Source organism: Ranitomeya imitator, chromosome 6 (assembly GCF_032444005.1).
Source record: "Ranitomeya imitator isolate aRanImi1 chromosome 6, aRanImi1.pri, whole genome shotgun sequence".
In the NCBI taxonomy this organism is placed as follows: domain Eukaryota; kingdom Metazoa; phylum Chordata; class Amphibia; order Anura; family Dendrobatidae; genus Ranitomeya; species Ranitomeya imitator.
Window position 1 is genome coordinate 471,976,394 of NC_091287.1, and position 19,423 is coordinate 471,995,816.

Below are 19,423 nucleotides of genomic sequence, written 5' to 3' on the forward strand. Positions count from 1 at the left end.
ATTTAACTATATACTTTCCTGCTGCTAAATACAAAATAAAGCAAATCCCGAGTGCAATTAGTATAAAAGCATCTCTAAAAGGGAAATAGCATTTGACATAAAGTATCAGGGGCGTCCTGCTATTCACCGTGATGAACCCGACACCCTACGATTGCTGGAATCTGGTCCCGTATGGATTCGGTTAGCACAGGATTTATCGGAAGTGACGGCTTCAGTTTCTGCCTGCTCTCATTTGTGTAAGTGCACAGCTGAGCAGCAGAGACGTGAGGTCATTAAATGAAATTACGAGAATACCAGGAAAAAAGCCTGACATACCAGTTTGCAATGTCCTTGTGGGCTACCAAGTTCTGTAAGAAAGCCTGGAGGCCCAGCTGCCTGTCCTCGAGGAAATCATAGTCGTAATTGTCCTTAAACCAACGTTTAGGTGGAAGAGCGAGCCGGAAACCGGGAAACATTTCTTTCAGCTGTCAGAGAATAAAAGGACAAAAATATCAGCAGAGGAGCGTAACATCCCAAGAAGCAAAGCGTATGCTGAAAGGGGGTCCAGAACGGCTGCTCAAACCAAGCGGTGCGGCCAAACATTTACTGCACCTTCTGCCTGCTCGTTTTTATTTATATCCTCCACTCTCTAAGTCTATGAAGTCAGAGCTGTCAATCAAATAAGGGAGTAGGGTGGAAGATGAGGAGAAAAACCAAGCAGGTGGGAAGGTGGATCTAAATGACTGGTCCCACCTGCCGTGAAGCACTGAGCGCCTGTACTTGGTTTGAACAGTCGTTCTGTGCCAACAGAGTCCCTTTAATAGTCCCTCTCAGGACTCATACATTGATATGCTTCAAACCCTGAATGTGATATATATAGTTCCTAGCAAAAGTATTCCTCCCCTTATTCCTTGGCTTTTTACCCATTTTATTACGTTACAACTTGTGTATAAATATTTTTGTAATCCGATTTGTGTGTGATGCATCAGCATTAAATATTCTAAAGTTGGTGAAGTGAGAAAAATGTAGGCATAAATTACATTTATGGGATCAAATACCGTAACAAAAAATTGGCATGCGCATATGTATTCACCCCTTTTGCTATGAAGCCTTTAAAAATTTCTGGTGCAAACAATCTTAATATATACTTAGCTTGTAATGTCTTCACATCCTGTTCAGTCCAGATGTGCCCGGATCCCAGGATTCCAAGCGGAGGAAGTTCACCGACCTCCATATTGGGACACCCAAGCGATGGGTGTCTTAATATGGAATCTGCTGGTGGTACAAGCCTCTTGCGCGGTACTACCAGCGGAACACTGTCGCAACACACACACACACACACACAGTATACGCCGTCGCACCACACACAAACACATTATATACGCTGTACGCACCACACACACTGTATACGCTGTACGCAGCCTCTTGCGCGGTAGCACCAACGGAACACCATGAAGAACACGCTGCCGCTGGGATCAGCTGAATGATTCAATGACCGCAGCCATCTTTGTACAGGAGGAGCGCATGCACAGTTTTAATGTGACCGCCACTATCTGTCTGCACAAAGATGGCGGCGGTCTGATTGGCGCAGTGAATCATTCGGCTGATCCCGGCAGCAGATGCAACCCTTCATCCAATTTTAATGTGGATACCCTCAAATGAAAGTCTGAACTTCAACTGCATCTGAATGGTTTTGTTTAAAGGGAACCTGTCACCCCGTTTTTTGAGATTGAGCTATAAATACTGTTAAATAGGGCCTGCGCTGTGTGTTCCTATAGTGTATGTAGTGTACCCCGATTCCCCATGTATGCTGAGAAATAACTTACCAAAGTCGCCGTTTTCGCCTGTCAATCAGGCTGGTCAGGTCGGGAGGGCGTGGTGACATCGCTGGTTCTTCCTCAGCTTTACGTTGGTGGCGTAGTGGCGTAGTGGTGAAGACACAGCGCGCGATCTGCGCTGTCATCCCTTTCGTCGGTGGGGGCGGCCATCTTCCTGGGGCCGCGCGTGCGCAGATCGAGTGCTCTGCTGCACGGGTCTTCAGGAAAATGGCCGCGGGATGCCGCGCGTGCGCATTAGAGATCGCGGCGGCCATTTTCCCAAAGCCGAGATGCAAACTCGGCTTTGGGAAAATGGCCGCCGCGATCTCTAATGCGCACGCGCGGCATCCCGCGGCCATTTTCCTGAAGCCCCGTGCAGCAGAGCACTCGATCTGCGCACGCGCGGCCCCAGGAAGATGGCCGCCCCCACCGACGAAAGGGATGACAGCGCAGATCGCGCGCTGTGTCTTCACCACTACGCCACCAACGTAAAGCTGAGGAAGAACCAGCGATGTCACCACGCCCTCCCGACCTGACCAGCCTGATTGACAGGCGAAAACGGCGACTTTGGTAAGTTATTTCTCAGCATACATGGGGAATCGGGGTACACTACATACACTATAGGAACACACAGCGCAGGCCCTATTTAACAGTATTTATAGCTCAATCTCAAAAAACGGGGTGACAGGTTCCCTTTAAAATTCACTGTGGTAATGTCTATAACCAAAATTTGAAAAATGTCTCTGTCCAAATATATATGGACTTAACTGTAAATCAAGGAACAGGTAAAGTGGGGAATCAAAAAAGTGCACGTACTGTAAAACAAAACAAGGACGCAGAGGGTCATAATACACACAGTATATTGAGAGAAAAATCAAGAAATCGGTTATACAAAATAAAGACCACCTAATAGTTATAATGGTCAAAGGTATGAAAGACAATGCTAAATCGTACCAGTAGCACACAGCTGAAAAAGCACACTATTAAAGCCAAAAGAATTTTTAATGCAACGCATACCTTACCCAATAGAGAAATGTATAGATTGGACCAGGGGTGTCAAACTGCATTCCTTGAGGGCTGCAAACAGGTCATGTTTTCAGGATTTCCTTGTACTGCACAGGTGATAATTTAATCACCTACACAAATAATGAGTTGGTGATTAAATTATCACCTGTGCAGTACAAGGGAATCCTGAAAACATGACCTGTTTGCAGCCCTCGAGGAATGCAGTTTGACACCCCTGGATTGGACAATGCTGCACCTGTGTTCACCCAAATGCGCGTGTCGGGGGTAGCCTTCGTCAGAGGGTATGCCAAAGTGAAGAGTGTGGGGTTTTAAATACGGTCCTCAACCAATCAACCCATAACCGGAAGTGGTGTATATTGCCAAGGAAACCTATACACAGACAGTACAAGCTTCGCCGGAAATGACGCTTGTACCAACATACAATGCGGAACCCAGAACACAACTACAATTTAGCCACAGGGCGACTGCGTACAAGTCTGCCTTGAGACCACAAGTGAGGCATGTGCAGTCATAACCACCCCTATGCAAGAGGGCGTCCGCGTCGCGTGAGGGGAGGCGCCCTGTATCTCAGATACAGGGCGCATCAACCGATGTCACCACACACAAGACACGAAGACCCGACAAGCAGAGTGGGTGCGTGGCGTGCAGGGTCAGGTAAAGTGATAACTCAGATAGTATAAGGCATATGATCCATAAAATCTAAAGATGCAAACCAACAAGAGCAGATACAATTGAAAAATGAACAGGTATAAATGCAGATATCAAAATACAAAAATTAATTATACCAAATAAACAATTTACATCTATGCAATAAAACAGAGTAGATGTATCCAAAAGAACATGCGTTGTGACACAGAGTCCGTCAAGAGTACATATAGTCAATTACCTTCGTAAATATATCACGACTAGTACTGCGCATGTCGTGTCTCCCCCATTGATGTGGGCTCCGGCGGTGAGCCCACATCAAAGTCACGACATGTCAGCTGTTTTTGTACAGCTGACATGCGGGCGCAATAGCGGCAGGTGGAATCGCGAGTTGTGCCAGCTTCTAGCCTCATATGGAGCCTATTGAAGCATGGCACAAGTAAAAAAAAAAAAATAAATATGTTTTTAAAAATATGAAAAAAATAAATAAAAGTTTAAATCACCCCCTTTCGCCCCATTCAAAATAAATCAATAATAAAAAAAAATCAAACCTACACATATTTGGTATCGCCGCGTTCAGAATCGCCCAATCCATCAATAAAAAAAATAAAAAATAAATAAAGGATTAGCCTGATCGATAAACAGCGCAGCAAGAAAAAAATTTTAAACGCCAGAATTACGTTTTTTTGGTCGCCGCGACATTGCATTAAAATGCAATAACGGGCGATCGAAAGAATGTATCTGCACAAAAGTGGCATCATTAAAAACATCAGCTCGGCACGCTAAAAATAAGCCCTCACCCGACCCCAGATCACGAAAAATGGAGACGCTACGGGTTTCGGATAATGGCGCATTTTTTCTTTTTTTTTTTTCAGCAAAGTTTTGAATTTTTTTTCACCACTTAGATAAAAAATAACCTAGTCATGTTTGGTGTATGAACTTGTAATGACCTGGAGAATCATAATATCAGGTCAGTTTTAGAATTTAGTGAAGCTAGCAAAAAAGTCAAACAAAAAACAAGTGTGGGATTGCACTTTTTTTTGCAATTTCACCACACTTGGAAATTTTTTCCCATTTTCTAGTACAAGACATGGTAAAACCAATGGTGTCGATCAAAAGTACAACTCCTCCCGCAAAAAAATAAGCCCTCACATGGCCATAGTGATGGAAAAATAAAAAAGTTATGGCTCTAGGAAGGAGGGGAGCGAAAAACGAAAAAACACAAAAATGGCCTGCGGCGGGAAGGGGTTAAAAAGGACTCCAGACCAAACTCGGTACCGCAACATATGGAATCGAAAACATTTAAGGAGCTGGAGCAGTCTAGCCTTGATGAATGGGTGAAAATACCAGTGACAAGATGTGGAAAGCTCAGAGACTTATCCAAAGCAACTTGAAGCTGTAATTGCTGCAAAAGGAGGCTCTACAAAGTACAGACATTAGGGGGTGAATAGTTATGCACAATCTTTAGCAAGATGGTGCCACTGGCGCCATTTTGAGACTTTTTTTATATGAATTTATTTGTAGTATAAAATAAAAGAATTAACTGCACATTACAAATGCAATCATGTTGCAGTGAAAGCGACGGTGCCTGCCTGCTGCAGGTGATTTTTTTTCTCTATATATAGTATTCATTATGTAAACTAGGGGGCAGATCAGTGACACAGAAGACCGGGCACACGTGTGTGTGTGTGTGTGTGTGTGTGTGTGTGTGTGTGTGTGTGTACAGTACAGAATAAAAGTTTGGACACCTTCTCATTTAAAGATTTTTCAGTATTTTCATGACTATGAAAATAGGTATTAAGCTTACCGTTAATGATGTTTCCAGGAGTCCATCCTGACAGCACCCTGGAGGACGTCCTCCTCCCCTTGCTGGGACAGGAAACACAAGAGTTTAAAAGGTCATGTCCCACCATGGCACCAGGAGATGGAACAGGATCCTTGATGCAAACAACTGGCTAAGACGATGGTGCAGACAACAAGGATTTGGATTCCTGGACCACGGTGTGAATTACTGGTATGATGGACTCCTCGCCAGAGACGGACTACACCTCAACAAACCTGGGAAACACACATTCGCCAGAAGACTCGCTACACTCATCAGGAGGGCGTTAAACTAGAAGAAGAGGGGACGGGAAGAAAAACATTAGACTCGAACAAAGACGACCCAGGAAAACATACTCAGAAGGGAGGTAAGAACATTTCTAAAACAATCCACAGTGAGGAGATTGGAACAAAACAAAATCCTCTAAACTGCATGCTCGCAAACGCCAGAAGCCTGACAAACAAGATGGAAGAACTAGAAGCAGAAATATCTACAGGTAACTTTGACATAGTGGGAATAACCGAGACATGGTTAGATGAAAGCTATGACTGGGCAGTTAACTTACAGGGTTACAGTCTGTTTAGAAAGGATCGTAAAAATCGGAGAGGAGGAGGGGTTTGTCTCTATGTAAAGTCTTGTCTAAAGTCCACTTTAAGGGAGGATATTAGCGAAGGGAATGAGGATGTCGAGTCCATATGGGTTGAAATTCATGGAGGGAAAAATGGTAACAAAATTCTCATTGGGGTCTGTTACAAACCCCCAAATATAACAGAAAGCATGGAAAGTCTACTTCTAAAGCAGATAGATGAAGCTGCAACCCATAATGAGGTCCTGGTTATGGGGGACTTTAACTACCCGGATATTAACTGGGAAACAGAAACCTGTGAAACCCATAAAGGCAACAGGTTTCTGCTAATAACCAAGAAAAATTATCTTTCACAATTGGTGCAGAATCCAACCAGAGGAGCAGCACTTTTAGACCTAATACTATCTAATAGACCTGACAGAATAACAAATCTGCAGGTGGTTGGGCATTTAGGAAATAGCGACCACAATATTGTGCAGTTTCACCTGTCTTTCACTAGGGGGACTTGTCAGGGAGTCACAAAAACATTGAACTTTAGGAAGGCAAAGTTTGACCAGCTTAGAGATGCCCTTAATCTGGTAGACTGGGACAATATCCTCAGAAATGAGAATACAGATAATAAATGGGAAATGTTTAAGAACATCCTAAATAGGCAGTGTAAGCGGTTTATACCTTGTGGGAATAAAAGGACTAGAAATAGGAAAAACCCAATGTGGCTAAACAAAGAAGTAAGACAGGCAATTAACAGTAAAAAGAAAGCATTTGCACTACTAAAGCAGGATGGCACCATTGAAGCTCTAAAAAACTATAGGGAGAAAAATACTTTATCTAAAAAACTAATTAAAGCTGCCAAAAAGGAAACAGAGAAGCACATTGCTAAGGAGAGTAAAACTAATCCCAAACTGTTCTTCAACTATATCAATAGTAAAAGAATAAAAACTGAAAATGTAGGCCCCTTAAAAAATAGTGAGGAAAGAATGGTTGTAGATGACGAGGAAAAAGCTAACATATTAAACACCTTCTTCTCCACGGTATTCACGGTGGAAAATGAAATGCTAGGTGAAATCCCAAGAAACAATGAAAACCCTATATTAAGGGTCACCAATCTAACCCAAGAAGAGGTGCGAAACCGGCTAAATAAGATTAAAATAGATAAATCTCCGGGTCCGGATGGCATACACCCACGAGTACTAAGAGAACTAAGTAATGTAATAGATAAACCATTATTTCTTATTTTTAGTGACTCTATAGCGACAGGGTCTGTTCCGCAGGACTGGCGCATAGCAAATGTGGTGCCAATATTCAAAAAGGGCTCTAAAAGTGAACCTGGAAATTATAGGCCAGTAAGTCTAACCTCTATTGTTGGTAAAATATTTGAAGGGTTTCTGAGGGATGTTATTCTGGATTATCTCAATGAGAATAACTGTTTAACTCCATATCAGCATGGGTTTATGAGAAATCGCTCCTGTCAAACCAATCTAATCAGTTTTTATGAAGAGGTAAGCTATAGACTGGACCACGGTGAGTCACTGGACGTGGTATATCTCGATTTTTCCAAAGCGTTTGATACCGTGGCGCACAAGAGGTTGGTACACAAAATGAGAATGCTTGGTCTGGGGGAAAATGTGTGTAAATGGGTTAGTAACTGGCTTAGTGATAGAAAGCAGAGGGTGGTTATAAATGGTATAGTCTCTAACTGGGTCGCTGTGACCAGTGGGGTACCGCAGGGGTCGGTATTGGGACCTGTTCTCTTCAACATATTCATTAATGATCTGGTAGAAGGTTTACACAGTAAAATATCGATATTTGCAGATGATACAAAACTATGTAAAGCAGTTAATACAAGAGAAGATAGTATTCTGCTACAGATGGATCTGGATAAGTTGGAAACTTGGGCTGAAAGGTGGCAGATGAGGTTTAACAATGATAAATGTAAGGTTATACACATGGGAAGAGGGAATCAATATCACCATTACACACTGAACGGGAAACCACTGGGTAAATCTGACAGGGAGAAGGACTTGGGGATCCTAGTTAATGATAAACTTACCTGGAGCAGCCAGTGCCAGGCAGCAGCTGCCAAGGCAAACAGGATCATGGGGTGCATTAAAAGAGGTCTGGATACACATGATGAGAGCATTATACTGCCTCTGTACAAATCCCTAGTTAGACCGCACATGGAGTACTGTGTCCAGTTTTGGGCACCGGTGCTCAGGAAGGATATAATGGAACTAGAGAGAGTACAAAGGAGGGCAACAAAATTAATAAAGGGGATGGGAGAACTACAATACCCAGATAGATTAGCGAAATTAGGATTATTTAGTCTAGAAAAAAGACGACTGAGGGGCGATCTAATAACCATGTATAAGTATATAAGGGGACAATACAAATATCTCGCTGAGGATCTGTTTATACCAAGGAAGGTGACGGGCACAAGGGGGCATTCTTTGCGTCTGGAGGAGAGAAGGTTTTTCCACCAACATAGAAGAGGATTCTTTACTGTTAGGGCAGTGAGAATCTGGAATTGCTTGCCTGAGGAGGTGGTGATGGCGAACTCAGTCGAGGGGTTCAAGAGAGGCCTGGATGTCTTCCTGGAGCAGAACAGTGTTGTATCGTGCAATTATTGGGTTCTGTAGAAGGACGTAGATCTGGGTATTTATTATGATGGAATATAGGCTGAACTGGATGGACAAATGTCTTTTTTCGGCCTTACTAACTATGTTACTATGTTACCCCCATTCCTCAGTGTTGTAACAAGAACCGCTTCAAGGAAATGCAGAAAAAAACCGTTTAATGGTAACACACATATTACATTGTATCCAAAAACATATTACATCATATGCTAGGAACATGTTACATACAAGTAAAGATACTATAACCTGATATAGATATTACAGGGAGGGAACTACCCGTGCTGTCAGGATGGACTCCTGGAAACATAATTAACGGTAAGCTTAATACCCATTTTCCAGGACGTCCTCCTGACAGCACCCTGGAGAGTACCAAAGCACCTCCTCAGGGTGGGATTACCACTTGGAGAACTTTTCTCCCAAATGCAGTATGTTGACCAGACAAAACATCAAGCTTATAATGTTTACAAAAGGTGTTGGCACTAGCCCACATCGCTGCCTTGCAGATCTGGTCTAGAGAGGCGCCTGCCTTCTCTGCCCAAGAAGTAGCCATCCCTCTAGTAGAATGTGCATGGAGACCTTTTGGAGGAGAGACACTCTCTGACTGGTAGGCCTCAGAGATCAAAGACATGATCCACCTCGCGATAGAGGCCTTAGAGGCCTTCTTACCCCTTTTCTTTCCCCCATACAGAATGAATAGGTTTGGGTCAATGCGCCATGAGTTGGTGGCTGCCAGGTTGTCTAAAACTGCCTGCCTGACATCCAGAGAATGAAGGGCCTTTTCTTTAGCAGGGTTATTGCAGAAAGATGGTAACACGATCTCTTGATTTCTATTTTTAATTGTTCCTACTTTTGGAATAAAAGAGGGGTCTAGTTTAAGAATTATACAATCCTCTCTAATTTGGAGGTACGGGTCCCTTGTGCACAGGGCCTGAATTTCCCCCACTCTTTTAGCCATGGTAATTGCTACTAAAAAAGCCGTTTTACGTGTGAGAACCGAGATGGGCATATTATCAGTTGAAGCATAGAGGTCTTTACAGAGGAATCTCCAAATTAAGATCCCAGGAAGGCGATAAGTGTCTGATGGTGGGACGCAACCTCTGGGTGGCTCTGATAAATCTAACTATCCACGGGTGCGACGCTAGGGGATAGTCAAGAAAGGAGCTAAGTGCAGAAATCTGCACCTTCAAGGTACTTGGTTTGAGACCCTTGTCAAACCCAGCCTGTAGGAAGTCTAGAATTCTGGGTAAGTCGGGAGAGCCCGCCGAAACCTCAGACCTGCCACCTTCCAGACAAAACCGCCTCCAGATCTTCAGGTAAATTGCTGAAGTAACGGGCTTCCTACTGGACTTGATAGTAGTTATTACTTGGCTTGACAGACCTCTTGCCTTCAGGATGAACCCTTCAGGATCCACGCTGAAAGATGGAGCTTCTCTGGGTTCGGGTGAAGTACCGGACCCTGGTGGATTACGTCTGCTCTGAGAGGAAGCTCTACTGGATTCTCGGTTGCCAGCTCCAATAGAAGGGAAAACCAACTCCTTCTTGGCCAGTACGGAACGATCAAAATGACACGAGCTTGATCCTCCTTGATCTTCCTGAGGACAGCCGGAACTAATGCCAGAGGAGGGAATGCATACGAGAGAGGTTCTGTCCAAACCTGGCTCAGAGCATCTATTCCTTCCGGAAGATCCCGAGGGTTCAGAGAGAAGAATCTCGAGACCTTGGAGTTTGTTCTGTTTGCGAACAGGTCTATGCAGGGAGCTCCCCAGCATAGACACAGGTCCTGGAAGACATCTTGGTTGAGTTCCCACTCTGTTGGGAACACCCTTCTCCTGCTGAGATAGTCCGCTATGACATTCTGGGAGCCTTCCAGGTGAATCGCCGTAATAGATAGGACTGATCTTTCTGCCCAACGAAATATTCTCCCTGCAAATTCCTGAAGCTGATGGTGTCTTGCGCCTCCCTGATGTTTCAGGAAAGAGACTGTTGTCACGTTGTCGGACATTATTCTGACATGGCGATTCTCCAGAATATGTCTGTTCCTTCTCAAGGCCTCCCAAACAGCGTACAGTTCTTTGTAGTTGGAGGAGCAGTGGACGACGTCTTCCGGCCATCTCCCCCTGAAGAATCCTGTCTTCTAAGTGAGCTCCTCAGCCCCAGGCGTCTGTAGTAACTACCACATAGGGATAGACAGACCATGACACTCCTCTTCTTAAGTTCGTTGGCTCTGTCCACCAGAGGAGACCTTCTTACGGAATGTGGTAGCCTTAAAGTACTGTTCAGAGAAGACAGATGCCTGTCCCATCTGGAAAGGACTACCGTATTTTCCGGCGTATAAGACGACTGGGCGTAAAAGACGACCCCCCCAACTTTTCCAGTTAAAATATAAAATCTTCTTAAAAGTCGGGGGTGGTCTTATACGCTGTGTGTCGTCTTATAGGGCCAGTGACTAATGTGCCTTTTTTTTGGGGGGGGGGAGGGGGGAATCCTCTCCGAAAGGACTGAGGTTTCCTAGGTTTCTCTTCCAGAAACCCTTTCTTTTTATCAGAGGCCGTCTCTAGAATAGTATCCAGGGAGGGGCCCAAATACCCTTGCTCCTGAGAAGGGAATTGAACATAACTTAGATTTAGACGCACTATCCCCAGACCAGGATCTCAGCCAAACCGCCGTCCTAGCCGCGTTGGATAGAGAGCCGCTTCTAGACGAAAATCTGACTGACTCGGCAGTCATATCAGACAGAAAAGCCGTGGCGGATCTCATTATAGGGAGAGAATTTAGGTTTTCAGATCTCGGGGTCTTATTGGACAGGTGCTCTTCCAATTGACCCATCCACAGGTACATAGAGCGAGCTACCGAAGTAGCCGCTATGTTAGTTTTTATTAGAGCCGCAGAAGATTCCCAGGCTCTTTTCAACAGTATGTCAGTCTTCCTATCCATGGGATCACGCAGGCTTTTTATTATTTTTTATTATTCATTTTTATAGCGCCATTTATTCCATGGCGCTTTACATGTGAATGGGGCAAATATAGACAAGTACAATAAACATGAGTAAAACAAGGCACACACAAGTACAGGAGGAGAGAGGACCCTGCCCGTGAGGGCTCACAGTCTACAGGGGATGGGTGAGGATACACTAGGTGAGGGTAGAGCTGGTCATGTGGCGCTTCAGTAGACTGGGGATCACTGCAGGTTGTAGGCTTGTTGGAAGAGGTGGGTCTTCAGGTTCCTTTTGAAGGTTTCCGTGGTAGGTGAGAGCCTGATGTGTTGGGGTAGAGAGTTCCAGAGTATGGGGGAAGCACGGGAGAAGTCTTGGATGCGGTTGTGAGTCCTTGACGAGTCCTCAAACGGTATAGCTGTCTTTTTAGCCACCTTTGCCACTGCAACGTCTACCTTGGGAATTTCTTCCCAGAGTCTTATGTCTTCAGGCTCGAATGGTAAACGAGCTTTGAAGTCTTTAGTTAGTACCAGCCGGCGTTCCGCCTCTTTCCACTCTTCCAGGATCATGGCCTTAATATGCTCACTGACTGGGAACACTGTCTGCTGGCGTGACATAAGTCCCCCAAACATCAGGTCCTGACTGGATTGCGGCTTAGCAGTCTCTTCAATCTGCATAGTGCAACGCACAGCCTGCACTAGGTCATTCGTCTCTTCAGCTTGGAAGAGATATTTTCTTTGGTGGTCCTGGCTCCCTGACGGAATTTCTCCATCTTCTTCTGAGATGAAGTCTTCAGAGTCAGACTTGTCCTCAGAAGTGAACTCCTGCCCTCTTAAGTCTCGCTCCAGTCTGGCTCTCTTGCGGCTGGGAATAGGACTGGATTTCTGCACCATGCTGGACAAAGAAGCTTGTACTTCTTTGCGTATAAGAGATCTCATCTCAGACAGCAGTGCGGGTTGTTCGTCCCTCATGACCTTAGATGTGCAATCTGCACACAAGGTCTTCCCATGAGAGTCTGGGAGCTTCGTATTACACACAATGACTACAAGTAGTATTCAACCCCCTGCAGATTTAGCAGGTTTAATAAGATGCAAATAAGTTAGAGCCTTCAAACAAGAGCAGGATTTATTAACAGATGCATAAATCTTACAAACCAAAAAGTTTTGTTGCTCAGTTAAATTTTTATAAATTTTAAACATAAAAGTGTGGGTCAATTATTATTCAACCCCTATGTTTAATATTTTGTGGAATAACCTTTGTTTGCAATTACAGCTAATAATCGTCTTTTATAAGACCTGATCAGGCCGGCACAGGTCTCTGGAGTTATCTTGGCCCACTCCTCCATGCAGATCTTCTCCAAGTTATCTAGGTTCTTTGGGTGTCTCATGTGGACTTTAATCTTGAGCTCCTTCCACAAGTTTTCAATTGGGTTAAGGTCAGGAGACTGACTAGGCCACTGCAACACCTTGATTTTTTGCCTCTTGAACCAGGCCTTTGTTTTCTTGGCTGTGTGCTTTGGGTCGTTGTCTTGTTGTAAGATGAAATGACGACCCATCTTAAGATCCTTGATGGAGGAGCGGAGGATCTTGGCCAAAATCTCCAGGTAGGCCGTTGTATCCATCTTCCCATGGATACGGACCAGATCCCTTGGCTGAGAAACATCCCCACAGCATGATGCTGCCGCCACCATGCTTGACTGTAGGGATGGTATTCTTGGGGTCGTATGCAGTGCCATCCAGTCTCCAAACGTCACGTGTGGGGTTGGCACCAAAGATCTCGATCTTGGTCTCATCAGACCAGAGAACCTTGAACCAGTCAGTCTCAGAGTCCTCCAAGTGATCATGAGCAAACTGTAGACGAGCCTTGACATGACGCTTTGAAAGTAAAGGTACCTTACGGGCTCGTCTGGAACGGAGACCATTGCGGTGGAGTACGTTACTTATGGTATTGACTGAAACCAATGTCCCCACTGCCATGAGATCTTCCCGGAGCTCCTTCCTTGTTGTCCTTGGGTTAGCCTTGACTCTTCAGGCAAGCCTGGCCTCGGCACGGGAGGAAACTTTCAAAGGCTGTCCAGGCCGTGGAAGGCTAACAGTAGTTCCATAAGCCTTCCACTTCCGAATGATGCTCCCAACAGTGGAGACAGGTAGGCCCAACTCCTTGGAAAGGGTTTTGTACCCCTTGCCAGCCTTGTGACCCTCCACGATCTTGTCTGATGGCCTTGGAATGCTCCTTTGTCTTTCCCATGTTGACCATGTATGAGTGCTGTTCACAAGTTTGGGGAGGGTCTTAAATAGTCAGAAAAGGCTGGAAAAAGAGATAATTAATCCAAACATGTGAAGCTCATTGTTCTTTGTGCCTGAACTACTTCTTAATACTTTAGGGGAACCAAACAGAATTCTGGTGGGTTGAGGGGTTGAATAATAAATGACCCTCTGAAAAGACTTTTCACAATTTAAAAAAAAAAATAAAGAAATAACATTCTTTTTTGCTGCAGTGCATTTCACACTTCCAGGCTGATCTACAGTCCAAATGTCACAATGCCAAGTTAATTCCAAATGTGTAAACCTGCTAAATCTGCAGGGGGTTGAATACTACTTGCAGGCACTGTATAGGGCATCTAATGGACTTCCCAGAGGCCTTGCCGGATCTTTTGACTTGACCAGAGGGGCCAGCGGGGGTTCCCTTATCCTTAAAGACATAAGGTAGGGATAAGCATTGGGGTAAGCCTGCTCCTGCGTATAGGTAGGGGAATCCGCGCTATGCGCACTTACCCCCTCCTCGACTGGAATGCTCGCATCCATGATCAAATTTGCAGGTCCCCACGGCTCCTAGCGCCAGATCAGGAACGCTTCAGCCGCTCTGCAATCCACTCTGGAATGCACGCTTTCCCCCACACATGCAGCGATACCGGAAGTGACGGTACCGGATGCCGAAAAACCGGAAGTGACGCGTCCCTGCGAACTTCCGTCTGGAGACGCCGAGCTGGACACCGCACTGCTTCTGCACTCAGCGTGGATGGCGTCCGCAGCCGAAAGCCTCCCACAGGGAGGAGCGGCTGCCACCAGGAGCCTCGTCCCGCTCCTGGTCTTTGGAGCAGAGGGACCCCCCTCCGGAGGGTTTCTGCCCTGAGCCTCGACAGGGGGAAGGATATTGGCAAGCCGCACGATCCCCCTGAGCTCTGGTAAGCCTTGCGCAGCTATCACTCGTGCGTCCCTTCCTTGCAGGGACAGGAAAAACACTGGGGAATGGGGGTGGGACACGACCTTTTAAACTCGTGTGTTTCCTGTCCCAGCAAGGGGAGGAGGACGTCCTCCAGGGTGCTGTCAGGAGGACGTCCTGGAAAATTGTACCTTCACACTGAAGGCATCAAAACTATGAATTAACACATGTGGAATTAAATACTTAACAAAAAAGTGTGAAACAACTGAAATTATGTCTTATATTCTAGGTTCTTCAAAGTAGCCATCTTTTGCTTTGATGACTGCTTTGCACACTCTTGGCATTCTCTTGATGAGCTTCAAGAGGTAGTCACCGGGAATGGTCTTCCAACAATCTTGAAGGAGTTCCCAGAGATGCTTAGCACTTGTTGGCCATTTTGCCTTCACTCTGCGGTCCAGCTCACCCCAAACCATCTCGATTGGGTTCAGGTCTGGTGACTGTGGAGGCCAGGTCATCTGGAGTAGCACCCCATCACTCTCCTTCTTGGTCAAATAGCCCTTACACAGCCTGGAGGTGTGTTTGGGGTCATTGTCCTGTTGAAAAATAAATGATGGTCCAACTAAACGCAAACCGGATGGAATAGCCTGCCGCTGCAAGATGCTGTGGTAGCCATGCTGGTTCTGTATGCCTTCAATTTTGAATAAATCCCCAACAGTGTCACCAGCAAAGCATCCCCACACCATCACATCTCCTTCTCCATGCTTCACATTGGGAACCAGGCATGTAGAGTCCATCCGTTCACCTTTTCTGCATCGCACAAAGACACGGTGGTCGGAACCAAAGATCTCAAATTTGGACTCATCAGACCAAAGCACAGATTTCCACTGGTCTAATGTCCATTCCTTGTGTTCTTTAGCCCAAACAAGTCTCTTCTGCTTGTTACCTGTCCTTATCAGTGGTTTCCTAGCAGCTATTTTACCATGAAGGCCTGCTGCATAAAGTCTCCTCTTAACAGTTGAATATATTATGCACTTTCATTTTGTAGCACACTGATGAAGGTCTTGACAGACTGAAACGTTTGTGATGCGACTACTGTATGTATTGCACATTAAAATTCTTCACTGCATACAAGAGAGTGTGCCCGGTCTTCTAGATCACATTTTACGGCTTGGGAACCTACCGGAGGCACCTCCATCTCTGGCTGTGCTAGCAATTTTCCTAGTGAGGGGTCAGTGACCTGTCAGCAGCCATACTGATGAATACCTAATCAGAGCACCACATGAAGGCCCCCACAGGCCGCCACGGAGCACGAGCATATCATTAACTCAAAACTGAAAATAAAGATTAAACAAGAACAACAAAACGGATTTCATCAACCAAGGTATCATTTTAAAATCAGTAGAACGGCGCCGACCTGACACTGACTGTAGGTCAATGTACACAATCCTGCTGACAGGTTCCCTTTAACATGAACTGATGCAAACTCTCAAAAAAAAGCAGTGAAATTCCAAGCTGTGAGGTAGCAAAACATGAAAGATGCCAAGGTGGAGGTGGGGGGGGATATTTTTTCAAGCCAAGACAAAAACAAAACACCACACATGCTTATAAACCCCCTGGGTCTTCACAAATCAACAGATAATATATTTTCCACTCCTGAACAGAGGTAAAAGTATTTCCAGGGCAGTGTATTGCTTTGTCATACTTCCACTCGGAGTATCCATCTATCTATAGACAAAGACTAGATGAAGGATGTGCACCAGCAACAATGTTGCAAGCGTAAAATGAAACCTTCAACCTCAAGATCCAAACAGATGAGAAGGCGCACCGGCCTCACCACAGCAAGGAGGACATTACAGCATAGAACCATAGTGCATTGTTGCAGTCAGGCGGCACTTACCCTGTCATTAAGCCTTGAAAAATCAGTGTACCTCCTGAACACCACCCAGCTCTCCTCCGGGCTTCTTCTAACCAGGATCTTGTATACCTGTCAGTGTGAAAAATCAGAGTTAGGGCTTGTTTTTTTTCCCCCAAGGGAAAAAAACACTGTTTAACAGCACCAAATGAAAGGAGATTTCTGACGTCTCATGCACATGTTGCTTATTTTTTTCTTGCAGATTTGAACCAGTGCTTTTTCACGTCTGTAGCATGTCAATCATTTCAGTGTTTAGCAGCATTTGTCACCCATTCAAATGAATGCGGGAAAAAAAACAAAAATATATAAATATGCATTAAAAGAAGATGTAAAGACGTTTAAAAAAACGCAGCATTTTTCCTGCCAACACTCTTTTTATGGTGCAGAAAACTCTGCTGCAAATAATCATGGTGTGCACATTCACTTAAGATGGGAACTGTACATTCATCAAACCTCACAAACTTCCTAAGAGCCCTGAGCTTGAAACGCGTACCTACTATGGAGGCTATGTGCACACACACGGTGAGCTGAACATATCCCTTCCCCCAACATTTTTTTTATTTCATTGAATAAGTTATTTTACTGAACTTCCCAGAAAACTTCCCCTTTATCTGTGCGCTTAAATAATGACGACATTCATCAGAAAGCTCCAATGGAGAAGTGACCCATTCTCTGCACTCACTAAGGGCTGGGCGATTCTGACGAACATTAAAATCTCCTTTCTAAAAGTAGGACAATAATTTATTTTAATCTTCTATTAACTTTTGTAAAAAAAATACGCATAAACGTTTTTACAGAAATGAATGGCTTACATGGAATATATATATATATATATATATATATATATATATATATATATATATATATACACATATATATATATATACACATATATATATATATATATATATATATATATATATATATATATATATATATATATATATATATATATATATATATATCTGCGTGTGCGTGCGTGTATATATATTGATCACCCAGGCTGTTGCTTAGATGTAGTGGCTGGGATACGCCTTAACAAGGCGGTAGCCCACACCATGTACAGTGGATTGGCATGTACTGGATTCATCTTTACACTGCACATGGGTTGGATGATGCTCGGAGCCGCCCAGTGGGAATATTCAGAGAGATCAGGTCACATACACTACCGTTCAAAAGTTCTGGGTCACTTAGAAATGTCCTTATTTTTGAAAGAAAAGCACAGTTTTTTTTCCAAAGAAGCTAACATTAAATGATTCAGAAATACACTCTGTACATTGTTAATGTGGTAAATGACTATTGTGGCTGCAAACGTCTGGTTTGTAATGCTATATCTTCATAGGTGTATAGAGGCCCATTTCCAACAACCATCACTCCAGTGTTCTTATGGTAATTTGTGTTTGCGAACTGTGTTAGAAGGCTAATGGATGGTTAGAATACCCTTAAAAACCCTTGTGCAAGTATGTCAGCACAGCTGAAAACAGTTTGGCTCATTAGAGAACCTATAAACCTGACCATCCTTTGAGCTAGTTGAGAATCTGGAGCATTACATTTGTTGGTTCCATTAAACTCTCAAAATGGCCAGAAAAAAAGAACTTTCATGTGAAATTCGACAGCAGATTCTTGTTCTTAGAAATGAAAGCTATTCCATGCGAGAAATTGCCAAGAAACTGAAGATTTCCTACAACGGTGTGTACTACTCCCTTCAGAGGAGAGCACAAACAGGCTCTAACCAGAGTAGAAAGAGAAGTGGGAAGTCGCTGCACAACTGACACGTACATTAGAGTCTGCAGTTTGAGAAATCAACACCTCACTGGTCCTCAACTGGCAGCTTCATTATATAGTACACGCAAAACGCCAGTGTCAACGTCTACAGTGAAGAGGCGACTCCAGGATGCTGGCCTTCAGGGCAGAGTGGCAAAGAAAAAGCCATAACCGAGACTGGCTAATAAAAAGGAAAAGATTAATATGAGAAAAAGAACACAGATATTGGACAGAGGAAGATTGGCAAAAAGTGTTATGGACAAATGAATCCATGTTTGAGGTGTTTGGATCACACAGAGGAGCATTTGTGAGACGCAGAACAACTGAAAAGATGCTGGGAGAGTGCCTGACACCATCTGTCAAGCATGGTGGAGGTAATGTGATGGTCTTTGGTTGCTTTGGTGCTGGTAAAGTGGGAGATTTGTGCAAGGTGAAAGGGATTTTGAATAAGAAAGGCTATCACTCCATTTTGCAACTCCATGCCATACCCTGTGGACAGCACTTGATTGGAGCCAATTTCATCCTACAAGAGGACAATGACCCAAAGCACACCTCCAAATTATGCAAGAACTATTTAGGGAAGAAGCAGCCAGCTGGTATTCTATCTGTAATGGAGTGGCCAGCGCCGTCACCAGATCTCGGCCCCACTGAGCTGTTGTGGGAGCAGCTTGACCTTATGGTGCAAAAAGTGCCCATCAAGCCAAACCAACTTGTGTGAGGGACTTCTGGAAGCATGGGGTGAGATTTCTCCAGATTACCTCAGCAAATTAACTGATAGAATGCCAAAGGTCTGCAATGCTGAAATTGCTGCAAAGGGAGCAATCTTTGACAAAAGCTAAATTTGAAAGAGAAAATTATTTAAAAAAAAAAAAAATCTTTTTTTCAAACCTTGTCAATGTTTGGACTAGATTTTCAATTCATTTGACAACTCATTTGATTAATAGAAGTATGAGTTATCACGGAAAACACAAAATTGGGTGACCCTAAACTTTTGAACGGTAGTGTATTATCCGGTATGTGTCATCTAGTATAACACATACAGTGTATAGAATGTACGGCTGGTATGTGAATTACTATGTGATATACAGGAGGATATGTGACGGTATAGTACTATGACTGCAGGACATCACACATTGCACTGTATA

The 19,423-nt window shown here is 44.2% G+C and overlaps 1 protein-coding gene across 4 annotated transcripts in view; it reads right to left on the bottom strand.

The window, feature by feature from the left end:
* The window catches only part of SNX16 (sorting nexin 16), a 63,063-nt gene that overhangs the window by 38,036 nt on the left and 5,604 nt on the right, over window positions 1-19,423 (bottom strand). For all 4 annotated transcript variants that reach the window (XR_011314115.1, XR_011314116.1, XM_069731538.1 and 1 more), the window contains exons 3-4: window positions 16,500-16,586; window positions 316-464 (exon numbers count right to left, since the gene is read on the bottom strand). Coding sequence is in view for 2 of the 4 variants with exons in the window: in XM_069731538.1 (XP_069587639.1) it covers window positions 316-464; window positions 16,500-16,586 (236 nt within the window). In the remaining 2 variants the exon portion in view is untranslated. The remainder of the gene's footprint in view (window positions 1-315; window positions 465-16,499; window positions 16,587-19,423) is intronic.